At 42.4% G+C, this 14,307-nt stretch overlaps 1 protein-coding gene across 1 annotated transcript in view; it reads right to left on the reverse strand.

Annotated features, from left to right (window-relative positions):
* Positions 1-5,531, reverse strand: part of LOC102849637 (putative ATP-dependent RNA helicase DDX11-like protein 8-like) — a 32,812-nt gene extending 27,281 nt beyond the window's left edge. The window contains exon 1 of the mRNA XM_006891378.1: positions 5,388-5,531. Coding sequence (XP_006891440.1) covers positions 5,388-5,531 — 144 coding nt within the window. The remainder of the gene's footprint in view (positions 1-5,387) is intronic.
* Positions 5,532-14,307: the final 8,776 nt, after the last annotated feature.

Below are 14,307 nucleotides of genomic sequence, written 5' to 3' on the forward strand. Positions count from 1 at the left end.
TACCAAAAAAAAGAAGCAGCAGGAGTGGAGTTGTGTCGTTTGGACTTGGGAGTTCCTGTGCTGGAAAACTCCTCAACCCAAGAGACAGAGAGGAAGAGCAAAGAGAAACAGCAAGAAGCAACAACAGGGAAACAATGACAGCAGAACCAGGAGACCTGCAGGGGACAGCAAGATGGGATTCCCGGCCCAGTGTTCAAGAGGGTTGAGTGATTCTACATGAAAGGCTAGCCAGAGGAGCAGGCCACCTCGAGACACGTGGTAGAGCCAGGTTTGTCCACCCAGGGAGGTAGAGAGCAGGGTGAGGGAAGCCTCTGGGCACTCTGGCAGAATTCAAATAGCTTTTTAAAACTCGCCCAAGCAAAGCAGAAGCCAAGGACCAGGGAGAGACTGTGGGCACAGCTGAAAAGAGGCTGTCCTGATGGAAGAACTGTATACTGAGTCTTTCCTGATCCTGAATTAAAACCTGTTACTTCCCTAATAAACTCCACTATTGCCTCTGAGTTCTATGAGGCCACAGCCATGAATTACTACCAACAAGGAAGTAGTGTCATGGCAAGGATGGGTGGTATCAGAATCAGTCAAAAGGTCCAAGAGAGTAAGCCTGTCTGACCAAGTAGGCATCAGCTCTGTGTTGCTGATGCAGACAATGCTTCTCTCCCAACTGAAGTTAGATGAAGAGCTCAGGCACACCTACGGTACAATTTTTTACAAATGCCCACTCTTTAAAATGGTTTTTCAGGCAATACATAAAAATGGTAAGTTAATATAATTCATAGAAGGTGATAAAACAGTACAGCAAATAAAATAAAAAAAATTAAAATAAAACTATAAGGAAGAGACTACTATTGCTATGTAATGTCAAGCTGGAGGGGACAACAAATTTGACCCAAAGCTTTAGTGCAGCCCCATTAACATTCAGAAAGAACATGACCAGTAACATTGAGTCTCAGAGTGGAAATTTTTTAAAAAATGCAAAAGAACTGCTCTGGAGAACACAACTCTGGATTTAAAGAACTGAAAGAAGGTTCCCTGAGTGACCTTGTAGAGAAGATACAATAGTGAGTCTCACAAGGCTACTTCTTCATGTGGGTGTGATCCCTGTAGGGTATCCTCCTCTAGACCAAGTATAGTCAGCTCCCTGAGACTGCTTAACCTGGGGGCACCCTCAGCCCATCAAGAGGACTGCTGAATCTTCCCAGGATCAAATGCACTGCAGGTAGAATGGGTGTGTTTATGGAGAGGTAAACAGCAGAGCATGGTAGTTAAGGCCACTGACTCTGGGGCCTGGTTACCTGGGCTAAATGCTCACTTACCAGTTCTGTGGCAGAAGTGTTTCCATGTGTGTGAAATATCATCACAGTACCTACCTAACAGAGTCACTGTAAGCATCAATTTACACACTTACAGACTAATGTCTACACTCAGATTAGAACAACACTAAGTATACAGTTGTTGTTGCTGTTATGTGCCGTCGAGTCGCTTGCGACTCATAGCAACCCTATGTACAAGAGCCCTAAACTCTGCTCTGTCCTGTGACAATCGCACTGTCTCTGACACTCCCATCCCGATTATTCCAGTCACTGAATCAATCCACCTCATAGAGGGCCTTCCCCTTCTGCGCCGTCCCTCCACCCTCCCAAGCATGATGTCCCTCTCTAAGGACCGGTCTCTCCTCACAACATGTCCAAAGTATGTTAGATGGAGCCTCAGAATCCTTGCCTCCAAGGAGCCACCTGGTTAAGTATACAGTAAGTAACTAATTATAGTTAGCTACTATAATAATAATAAAATTATTATCGTTATATGAGGTTCACAGTTTACATCAGATTCTTAAAGGGCTCTGGGACAAACTGACGACTCTGAAGAACAGACAGAGTACCCATCTGTAAAAGCCCTGCATACCCCATTCTCTCAGATTTGGAGAGACACTAGAAGGCAGGGTTGGGGACGGTAGGTCCCAGGAGAACCTGGAAGTAGCTATGCCATGCTGTCTGTGAAGCAGGAAATCTTCTGGTAAGTTAGAGGCAGGTGAGACATCCCTTAATAGCTGAGGGCAGATGCCTGCTAAGAGAGGCAGCACCCTCCACCTGGAAGTGAACTGGGCCAGTTCCTGAGGGTATCATCAAGGTTCTCGTCCACAAATAATCGTTAAGTACGCACTAACACAAAGATAAAGGGATAATAACTGAAGACTCATAGTACTAAGGCCAGAACCTGGCAGGAATATAGTATGGGCTTTTTTTTTTTTTTTTTCAAAGATCTACAGAAATTCTTTAAAAGAGTAAGGTTACAAGTAAGGAGTTTTGGTTGCATCATCAGATAGTTGTGTTGTCAGCCCAAAGCCTGAACTTCTTGGGTGGTTCAAATCTACTAGCTGCTCCATGGGAGAAAGAGGGACAGTCTCCTCTTGTGTGATGTACAGCCTGGGAAAACCAATGGAGGGTCAGCTATGACTTAGAACCAGCTCAATGGCAATGAGTGAGAGAAGGTACAGTCAACACTCTTTGAAAAGGAGAGGAAGTTTAATCTATGGAGAAGCTGAGACAGTGAGAGCTCTGAGATGAACTAAGAGCAAGTCATTAAGAGAAAGACTACTCGTCACAAGCTCACAGCCCAACCATCTTCAAGACTACTTGCTGCTGAGATGTCCCCACCAGGGAAGAGATCAGAAGGGCCATCAATGCAGGAGCTGACCCAAAGGACACTCCTATAGATACTGACAACTTGAGGCCCCCAGCAAAGATCCAGACCACCAGCACTGACCTTTCAATCAGCCCATTAGTGGTTTATTTTTAAATATCAACAGATAGGCAGCCAAGGATCATCAGACATGTGAAAAGAGTCTTCTGACAAAAACTTAAAATCTAAACAAACACAAAGAGACTAGAAGAAATAAAGACACTGTAAAAAAAGAAAAACCAAAACTCCCAAACACTCCAAAACAAAAACTTTCAAATAGTACCACTGATACTGATATTCACAGATGGGAGAAGATATCAAAAACACAATGGTGTTAAAAAGAACACAGAATGAGAATAAACTTTTAAATGGAAAGATATCTCGGAAGAAATAAAAGGAACAAAAAGATGACAATAAAGTCAAGGAAATCGCCAGAAAGCACAATTTTAAATAAAAGCAAACTGGAGGTAAAAGAAGCCCAAAGATATAGATAACTAGAAGAAAAGATCACAGATAACTCAGAATGTCCAGAACCAAATAAACAGGTGTACAAGGAAGAAAACCTAAGTAAGAATAAAAAAAAAAGGAATATCATCAAATATAAGAAAAATTCTTACAGTTGAAATGTTTAAGTCTCCAAAATTAAAGGGACCATTAAATGCCTAACACAGGGAATTTAATATATACGCATACACCCACCCAAGTCCATCATCAAGCAATTTCAGAGTACAAAGGACAAAGAAGACCCCGAATATGGCCAACGTGCTCATTTCCCTGGCTTTTTCATCAGTAGTGAAAGCTGAAGGATACATAGTACAACTTTGAGAGAAAATGATCTTCAAGCTGGAATTCTCCATTCACACAAACTATCCTTACCAATCCAGGAAACAGAGAAGCCAATGCAAAAAGGAAAAAAAATGAGGGAAACAAAAAATACAACAGCAGCCTGAATTAATCCAGAAAATATGATGAACAAAAGTAGTCACATATAAAGGACTGTGTACTGTATGATTCCATTTACAGACTTCTAGAAAAACACAATGACTCCACAGACAGAGAGCAGATGACTGATGGCCTCGGGTGTAGGTTAGGAGAGTGCAGGGCAGGGGACAACCACAAAGCAGCACCAACGGGCTTTCTGGGTGATAGAAATGTTTGGCCTCTTGGTGGTTCTAAGGGCTTCTGTCAAAAACCACTGAAACTATACACTTAAATGCGTATATTTTATTGTATATCTATTACACACAGTAAAGCTGGCTTTTATCCAGCAGTGGCTCCCACTGGAAGGTCGGCTATGAGTTGGTTCTGACTCAACAGTAATAAGTACGAGAGAAGCAAAAAACCTGCCACGCACTGATGGTTGTCAAAACAGTGTGGTCCTGCCATATCAACAGATGCAGAGACCAATGGAAAAAAATTGAGAATCTAAAAATAAATCCATCCACCTATGACAGCTGATCTCTGACAAAGAAATCAAAGTCATTAAGTGGAGGAAAGACAGCTTCTTTAGTAAACAGTGCAGGCAAACCTATTTGCAGAAAATTCAAATAAGGTCAATACCACAAACCACGAACAAAAATCAACTCCAAATGGATCAAGGACTTATGTATAAAACAACAGGGGCAAACTTAGGAGCCTTAATCCAGGGCATGAATCAATCAATCTCTCTTTCACTGTCATCGAGTCAGAACTAACTTATAGGTGACCCTCTAGTAGGTTCCAAATGCTACAAATCACACAGGAGGAGACTGTCTGCCTTTGTCCCATGAAGTTGTTTGTGGATTCAAGCTAGAGAAGCTCAGGCTAGTAGAGGCTCAGAAAATGAAAAATCAGCACAGGATAAACTAGATGACTGGAAACTCCTAAGAATTAAGTCCCAAAAGACTCATTTATCATCTCTAGAGAGGACGATACACTCTCGTCAACAAGTGAAAGAGAAAGAATGAGTCATCTTTTACTTATTCACCTAATATATACACATTGTTGTTGTTGTTGTTATGTGCGTTGAGTCATTTGCGACTCATAGCGACCCTATGTACAACAGCCCTAAACCCTGCTCTATCCTGTGCCAATCGCATTGCCTCTGACACACCCATTCCGATTACCCCAGTCACTGAATCAATCCACCTCATAGAGGGCTTCTCCTTCTGCTCTGTCCCTCTACTCTACCTAGCATGATGTCCCTCTCCAAGAACCTAAAGGCCACATATGGGCCAAACTTGCCAACCTCAGATGACAAGGACATAAAAAAAGGAAGAAAAAGATCATTAATGTCAGTCTGGTTGGGCTCTCCCATACACACATACACACATTACTATCACTGAGTATTTGTTACAACAAAGTAAATAAAAAAATTAGTACCGTTGAGTCATAACCAACCCATAGCTGACCCTCCAGCAGGTTTTCAGAGGCAATTAATCGCACAGTAGCTTTTCCAACCTTCTACGGAGCAGCTGGTGGATTTGAACTGCATGCCTTTTGGATCACAGTACAGTTCCTTACCACTAAGCCAACAGAGCTCCCTACAACAACACTCCAACTAGTACTACTATTCCTACTCCATCTCCTCCCCAGAAAGACAAGTGGAAAGTCTGTCCAAGTTCGAGTAATAAAATGCTCTGCATAAGCAAAGAGTAAAAGCAAGTAGGGCTGTCGTGCTCACAGGCTCCCAGAGCCCTTCTTCGTGGGTCTCGGAAGTTCATACTTACAGTGCCAGTTGGACTCTCAAATATCCCAATCTTGCCGGCCTCCAACACATGGTACAGCTCTGTCATGAAGTCTTTCTGGATGGAATATGGAGTATAGGGAAAAGGGAACTGTATACCACTGACTTCTTGGGCTTTATTAGCCATAATCCTAGAGGAGGGGGAAGAAAAAATAAATCAGTGTATGGTAGCTCTCCAGTGAGCCAGAAGAAGTGACTTCAAATCTAGAGTAGTAGCCAGGAGAGGTCTCCATCCTTGTGGAATTTCTCCTTGGATACAAGGTACCCAAACGCAAGAGGAGAGTGAGTTCTCTCCATCATCTGTGTACGCTGAGGCCATACTCAAACCATGCGAAACATTCAATCAATTTTTGCAGAAAACTGAAGATTGATCCACAGTTCATATCATATACAAAAAATAATTCATGATGAATCAAGGACCTATGTGTAAAATTCATCAAAGAAAAAACCAGGGGCAAATTTAAGAGCCTCAATCCAGGGTGTAAATCAATCTCTCTCTCTCATTGCCATTGAGTCAGAACTAACTCATAGCTGACCCTCCAGCAGGTTCCAAATGCTGTAAATTGTACAGGAGGAGCCTGTCCATCTTTGACCCACGGACTTGTTTTTGTGGCTTATTAACAGAAGTGTCTTAATGGGAAATGTCCATAAAAATGCAGCCTGGGAAATATCCTAAACAGAAACTCCCCTGCCATTTCACCACTTGGATACCTTCTTACTACTGCCTCTTCGAAAGGCTTTTCGATTTCCTCTCCAAAAAGTGTGCTGCTGGGATCAGGGATGCTGCCGGCGAGGACTCCAGCAGCATTCTCCCCCCCACGTCTCAGCACTGCAACATTCACCTGCCAAAGTGGCTTCACCTTATTCTGTTGTGGAGACCTGGAAAGTCATGACACAGGCAGAGAAGTAAAACAGGAGCTTTTTCAGATGGTGCAAATGAACACATGCACCCAGATTTCAGTTGAGGTTAGTTTAGCCACTGCTTTGCTTCTTACCTCATCTTATCCTCCATTTTCCAATATTAAAAAAGATCTCTTCCTAATAATTTTTCTGACCACAAGAAACAAAAGCTTTTCTGTCTGGTTCCAGACTGAAAAAGCTCTTGGCAGTAACTAAACCCAGGCTAGAACAATTTCCTAACACTAGAAACAACAACAACAAAAAGCCTACATCCATCACCCTCCAGTCAATTTCCATTCAGAATCCCAGGGGCTAAACAGACTGCTCCATAGAATTTCCAAAGCTGTAACCATTGAAAAAGTAAACTGCCACGTCTTTCTCCCCTGGACTGGCTGGTGGATTCACACCACTGATCTTTCAGTTATCAGATGCACTTAACTACTATTGCACCAGGGCTTCTCGGTAAGAATAAGGCCACAGTGATTTTCTTTCTTTGTAAAGCTAAGGCCTCAAAACATTACTGCTCCATCTTTAATCTTTTTCTCCTTTCAGAACTTAATGTCTCTGACATGGCTTTGATGTATCCTTTCTTTTCAACCACCATTTGGAGGACTGACTCTTCCATTCCGGTTCCCGTATCCCTCACTTCTCAAGTTATAAGACAGGTTTACGTCCTCTAAGAACAAACATTAATCAAATATTTTATGTTTTTACTAATAATAGCCTCAACAAGACCCTCTATTCACATATGCTAGAAGGGTAACTGTCATGATGTTCTTCCAATTAACAGTTCGGGGGTAATTAAAATGACTGCAGAAGTGGAGGGATTACACTACAAAAGTGACTGGAAAAAAATCGGTACAATTCAATACTGAGAGAGGTATGTAACCCAAAAACAATCAAATGTAAAGGAAAAGGGAAAAAAGAAATTTTGAGTACTTATTTGTTGCCATTCCCAAGAAAGGTGATCAAGTGGAATGTGAAAATTATTGAACAACATCACAAATATCACATGCAAGCATAGTACTGCTGAAGATCATAAAAAATGGCACACTGAGAGAGGTTCAAGCTGGTTTTAGAAGAGGTCATGGCACCAGAGATATCACTGCTGATGTTAGATGGGACGTTGGCTGAAAGCAGAGACTATCAGAAGAATGTCTATTTGTATTTTATTGACTATGCAAAGGCATTTGACAGTGTGGATCATAACAAACTATGGCTAACACTGAGAAGAACAGGAATTTTAGAAGACTTAGTTGTGCACGTGTGAAACTCATACTTGGACCAAGAAGCTACTGTCCAAACTGAGTAGGGAAACACCACAGGGTTTTAAATCAAGAAGAATGTGCATCAGCACTGTACCCTTTCTTTTTACCTAGTCAATATGCATGGTGAACAAATCATTCAAGAAAAAGCACTTTATGAAGAGCAAGAGGGCATAAGGATTGGAGGAAGACTCATCAACAACCTACGTTATACAGATGACACTATCTTGCTTGCCAAAACTAAGGAAGACTTGAAGCACTTGCTGGAGAAGATCAAAGATACAGCCTTTAATTTAGATTACATCTCAACAGCAAGAGGACAAAAATCCTCACCATTGGGCTGATAAAGCAGCATCATGATAGCGGAAAAAGGATGGAAAATGTCAATCATTTAATCTTACTTGGGTCCATAATCAACACCCTCAGTACTGGCTGTCAAGAAATCAAAAGACATGTTACACTGGCAAAGTCTGCTGTCAAAGACCTCTCCAAAATACTAAGGACTGAGGATGTCAGTTTAAAGACTACACTGTGTTTGATTCACGTCATGGTCTTTTCAATCTCCAGCTATGCATCTGAAAACTGAACAATGAATAAGGATGACAGAAGGCGACTTGATGTGAGTTGTGGTGTTAGAGAAGAGTGTTAAATATCCCACAGACTGCAAAAAGAATGAACAGGTATGTCTTGGAGAAAATTCAGAGCGCTCTTTAGAAGCAAGGATGATAAAGCTTCGTCTCACACACTTTGGGCAAGTTGTTAGAAGGGGTTATTTTTTAGAAAGGGACATCATCCTTGGAAAGATGGAGAGTAAGCAGAGAGGAAGAGACTCACCAAGATGGACTGAGACAGTGACTGCAGCTATGTCAGAGATGAGGATGCTACAGTCTAGGAAAGGGTCTGGTCTGTTGGTCATAGGATTTGTATGAGTCACACTTGACTCCATAACACTAACAACAACTATGCTTAGACCACGTGATAGGCCTTTTGCTTTTACTACTGAACTTATTGCAAACAACACTGTAAGGAAACAGCAGTTGGGTACTGATGTTTATAAAAATTAAGCAATTCTTCAAAGTCATAGCTAACTAACAGGTGTAGATAGCTCTGCTTTAGTCAAATTCACCTGGTTGCAAGAAATATTGTTGTCATTAGGTGCCATGATGTCATCTACTATTCAATACAGGGAATATGAACAAGAGATCTGAATCTTATTATATGCCATAATCATACACCATCCTCATGCATGAACCCATTGTTTTTCCCTTTTTAATTTTTATATTGGTTCACATACAAAATTCATATACAACATGTTTCACACTATTCTTCATTCACACAATCACACATACAATCAATCCCATACACTATGTTTTATAAAATTAATCACCATAGAACTGTGTTCAGCATTACCTCATCTTTTCAGGTCCCTTCTGGATCTTTCCCATTTCCTTTACCCCCTCCCTCCATCTACCAAATTGCGCAACTCTACGATTTTCCCCCGCCTACCCTCACTCCTCTACTCCTACCCCTTCTGCCTAGGACTCTCATGCACATTAGTTATCCTTCTACTTTTACAATAATGGCTATATACAGTATTTGTCCTTATGAAACTGCACAGTACTCAGCATAATGCTCTCCAGTCTCTCATAGGTTTTGGAGTACTTTTTTTTTAATCATTGCATGAGCCCACTGTTATACCTCTAAGAGTTCCAAGAAATGGGTAGCACAAATAAGTGTGATCTAGTAAAGAGATACATACTGAGAAATTGAGAATTTAGATGTTCTAGAAAAACCAAGAACAAAAGGCACTGACAGGGTGAGACTTCTTGAGACCAGAACTCTAAAGCAGGTAAGATTTAACAGCTCCAAAAACTTCATCAAGAGATAAATATCCAGGGGAGCTGTGGTGGCCTAGTGGCAAGGAGCTGCAACTACAATCCCAGAGGCGCACGGTTCAAATCCACCAGATGCTCTGCCGGGGAAGGAGGGACAATCTCCTCCTGTACCAGTCAGATCTGATTTGACGGTACACTCACACAAAAATAATAAAATAAAATTTAAAAAAATTAAATAAAAAAAAATATCCACAGATTGCCATTATGTTGATGATGACAAGCCTCAGTCACGTGTCAGATGACATGTGATCACTGACTGACACTCTGCTTCAGTTTCTGCTATATTAAACCGTCAGTCTATGCTTAACCTCTGGGCTCCTGTTAGCCCTGATGGCACAGCAGTTGGGCTGAGCTCTTCGCTAGTAACTCGTCAGTGGTTTAAACTCACCAGTTGCCCTGCAAGACAGCAATGTGGCAATCTGTTTCCACAGGGATTGCAGCCTTAGCACCCTGTGGAGTAGTTCTACTGTGGCCTGCAGGGCCACTATGAGTCAGTGTCAACTCAGTGACAGTGGACTTTGGTTTAGCATCAGTTCCTAGGGGCAAATGAAAAGTGTTTCTTATAAATTGTCTGGACAGAAAAAAGGAAACATTGCATGGTTTAACATCAGGAATGATGTGCATCAGGTTTTTATTCTTTCTTGCTCCACACATACCCGATTTGTATGCTAAGGAAATCATTTGAGAAGCTGGACTATATGAAGAAAAATGTAGCAACAGGGTTGGAAGAAGACTCATCAAAAACTTGTATCATGCAGATGACACAACCTTTTCTGCTGAAAGTGAAGACGATTTGAAACACTTGCTGCAGAAGATCAAAGACTGTAGCCTTCAATATGGATTACATCTCAACACCAAGGAAAAGTCTGTACCTATGGACCAATAGTCAGAATCATGATAGATAAACACTGAATTTGTCAACAATTTCATTTTACTTGGATCTATAATCAACATCCGTAGTAACAGGAGTCAAGAAATTGACATGTTGTTGTTATGTACCATTGAGTCACTTGCGACTCATAGCAACCCTGAGTACAATAGCTCTGAATCTGGCTCTACCCTGTGCCAACCTTATTGTCTCTGATATACCTACTCCCAGTACCCCAGTCACTGAGTCAATCCTTCTCATCGAGGGTCTTCCTCTCCTGTGCGTTGTTCCTCCACCCTCCCAAGCATGATGTCCCACTCCCAGGATTGGTCCCTCCTTGCAACATATTCAAAGTATGTCAGTTTCAGAATCCTTGCCTCCAAGGAGCAGCCTGGTTTCATCCACTCCAGAACAAACCTATTTGTTCTCAGTACTATTCTCCAGCACCACAGCTCAAAGCCATCAATTCTCCTTTGTCAACTTCTGATGCATAGCAAGTAATTGCAAAGATCACAGCCTGGACTAGGCACACATTGCTCTTCAGTACTCTGGAGAGGTCCCTGACAGCAGACTTTCCCAATGCAATTTGTCTTTTGATTTGCTGGCTGCTGGGTCCAAGAGTGTTGAATGTGAAACCAAGCAAACCAAAGCTGTTAACAATCTCAATCTCTTCTGCATCTATCATGATGCCGCCAATCGGTCCAGTGGTGAGAATCTTTGTTTTCTTGATGCTTAACTTCAATCCATATTGACAACAACAGTCCTTGACCTTTTGCAGCAAATGCCTCAAATGCTCATCAGTTTCAGCAAGCAAGGTGGTGTCATCTGTATAACACAGGTTGTTGATGAGTCTTTCTCCAATGCTGATGCTACATTCCTCCTCATAGAGCCCAGCCTCCCGGAAGATCTGTTCTGCAAGTAGACTGAAAAGGTATGGAGATACAACACATCCCTGGCATATACCATTCCCAATTCTGAACCATGCAGTGTTTCCTTGCTTTGTTCTGACAACTGCCTCCTGGTCCAAGTATAGATTTTTCATAAAAGATAGGCTGCACTGGGAAAATCTGCTATCAAGAATCTCTTCATGTGCTTAAAGAGCAACAATGTCAGTTTAAAGATAATGTAAGCCTGATCCAAGCCATGGCCTTGTCAGTTACTTGCTATGCATCTCAAAGTTGGACAGTGAATAAGGATGACAGAAAAAAAAATCACTGCCTTTGAATTGCATTGCTGGTGAAGAGTACTGAATATCCCACAGGCTACCAAAACAACAAAACAAGTCTACCTTGGAGGAAGTGCAACCAGGGTGCTCCTTAGAGGCAAGGATGGGGAAACTTCATCTCACATTATTTGGGACATGTTGTCAGGAGGGGTCAGTTTTTCTGTTTGGGTTGTTTTGTTTTGTTTTTTAAGTAGAAAACACACAAAGGGACGTTATTATTCCCAATACAGGGCAGGTCTTCCAGGAGTGGCAGGAAGCAGCTGTGGGGCAGGGCTGTAGAGGTGGGAGTGGCCCTACTTGCCAGCAATGAGAGGGTTCCTCAGGACCACGATGACTGAGTCCCCACACAGGAACATCTTAGCGATGTAGTGGTTCTTACTGATGGGTTGGATTTCTTCCTGCCCTTGCTACCCTCAGGGACTTTGTCCACATCTCCTCGACATTCTCCAGCACCATGCTGCAGTGGCTGTCAAAGGCCTTCACGTGGCCCAGGAGCTTCTTGTTGCTGCAACAGTTGATGAGCACCTATGTGTTGTTCTTGACCAACTGTGTGAGCACAGAGAGCTGGGGGGCGGGGGGAGAGGGGGCGTGTTAATCTCCTCCTCTTCTCACTTCTGCAGCTCCTCTGGGGTCATCTCACTCTTGGGCTTGTTGAGGAGGCTCATGTTGCTGCCTGCATTCCTGATCACTCCCGTTTCCTCCCTCTTGCTTCTAGGAGGGGTCAGTTTTCATAAAAGGACACCATGCCAGGAAAGACAAAGGGTCAGAAAATGAGAGGAAGACCCTCAATAAGGTGGACTGGCACAGTGACAGTAACAATGAGCTGGAGAATTATCTAGGATGGTGATGTTGGCAGAGGACACGGTAAGGTTCAAATCTCTTCTCCATAGGGTCACCATGAGTTGTAGAAAGTCAACCATGACCTTCCACACAAGTTCTCAACAGAATTTTCCACCAATAAGACTCACACCAGGGAGGCCTGGTGGTATAAGATTTGGCTATATAAGACTGGGTCTGCTAAGCAAGTAGTTGGTGGTTTGAACCCATCAAGTGCTCCTGAAAGGATTTACAGCTTTGGAAACCCTATGAGAAGTTCTATTCTGCTCTCTAGGGCTACTATGAGTCAACTCAAAGACCATGAGTAAGGCACACACTGTTGCTCCTATTGTTGTTGTGGTGGTGTACCACAGAGTCAGAAACGACCCATAGCTAACCCTCTGGCAGGTTTTCAGAGGCAGGAGAGATAGCCCATCCTTCTCCTGAAGAGCAGCTGGTGGCCTCGAACCACGTGCCTTCGGGATTGCAGCACAGCTTCTTGCCCCAGGCCATCAGAGCTCCCTGTACTAGCACAGAAAATCTTATGTTTAGCAAGCAAGGTAAGATGTTTGAAAGCACTTTAGATACTTATCCTGAAAGTGTTCATTTTCTTCAATTCTAAATTATCATTCAGCTTTTATTTAAAAACAAAACAAAATAACCACAACCAAAAGATAAAACTTACTGCCAAGTAAATTCCAACTCACAGAGATCCCTTAGGGCAAAGAAGAACAGCTCACAGGGTTTCCAAAGCTGTATAGAGTGTTAAGTTTGAACCAGTCACCCGTCTGTTAGCAGCTCATCATTTAACCAACTTTTCCACCAGGACTCTTACTTACTTACTCTGCATAAAACTATGTTACAGATACACTATAGTACTCACTCACTCTACCACGCATTGCTGAAGGGTCAGAAGTGATTCATAACTGACCTTCCAGTGGGCTGTCCAAGGCTGTAAATCTCACTGGAACAGACAGACTGTCCATCTTTGTCCCTCTGAGCTAGTGGATTCAAACCACCAGAGACACAACTTTTTGGGTTAGCAGTGCAACTCCCTACAGACTCCACACCAGTACACCCTGTGATACTACAATGTCCTAAAATGTTTTAGTTTCACATACTGGAGACAACAAGGCCCAAAGAATATGGCTCTTCTGCACCTGCTGCTACTACAGCAACACATCAAATTGTAATGCTCTGAAAAACCTAGAAGAGGGTGTGGTGCAAGATTCCCCACCCTCACCTTGCCAGTCTGGACTTTTGCCTCCCCTCTCATCATTCTCAGAGCGCTCTCCCGTGAGAACTGATTCATTACCAGTGAGCATTATTTCCACACTTGATGGTGTAAGTGGAAGACTGTTCAGTTCATACAAAAGGTCTTTGAAAGACAAGCCTGGCAACTATTTTAAAAAATTCAGCCACTGAAAATGCCATGGTGTACACCTCTAATATAGATGTAGCTGTCATAAGTTAAGATTCTATTTGAAAACAACTGGTGATTAATTTCAGCTTTTAACACACTTCTGCCAATAAATGTACTGATTTAATTCATCTGAATTCTTTTGAATGGACCCTGCTCCCCTTATTTCCCTAAGAAGCCATAGTAGCCCACAAACTGAAAGAAGAATATGGCAGTTGCCCCACCACCCCCAAGCTTGATCACTTCCTGAGAAACTTGTTAACATCTAAGCTGGTCATATCAAAGATCAGACCACACAATGGATCCTGATAATGAGTCCGAGCTTGGAAAAAAGGTGCTAAAACCTTACTTAATTAACATGTCAAATTCCCAGAAATACCATCTTAGTCCTCCCCAGAAGCCCTATAAAAAAGGAAACCCCCCAAACTGCCAGTGGGTCAACTGGATCCTGTCTGCATGCCATGCTGCTGGGTCTCTTGGTGCCCAGCTCAGACCGCGCAATAAAGGCCTGTTC

The sequence above is a fragment of the Elephantulus edwardii genome, unplaced genomic scaffold (assembly GCF_000299155.1).
Source record: "Elephantulus edwardii isolate Elephantulus edwardi_28Jun2011 unplaced genomic scaffold, EleEdw1.0 scaffold00096, whole genome shotgun sequence".
Lineage (NCBI taxonomy): Eukaryota > Metazoa > Chordata > Mammalia > Macroscelidea > Macroscelididae > Elephantulus > Elephantulus edwardii.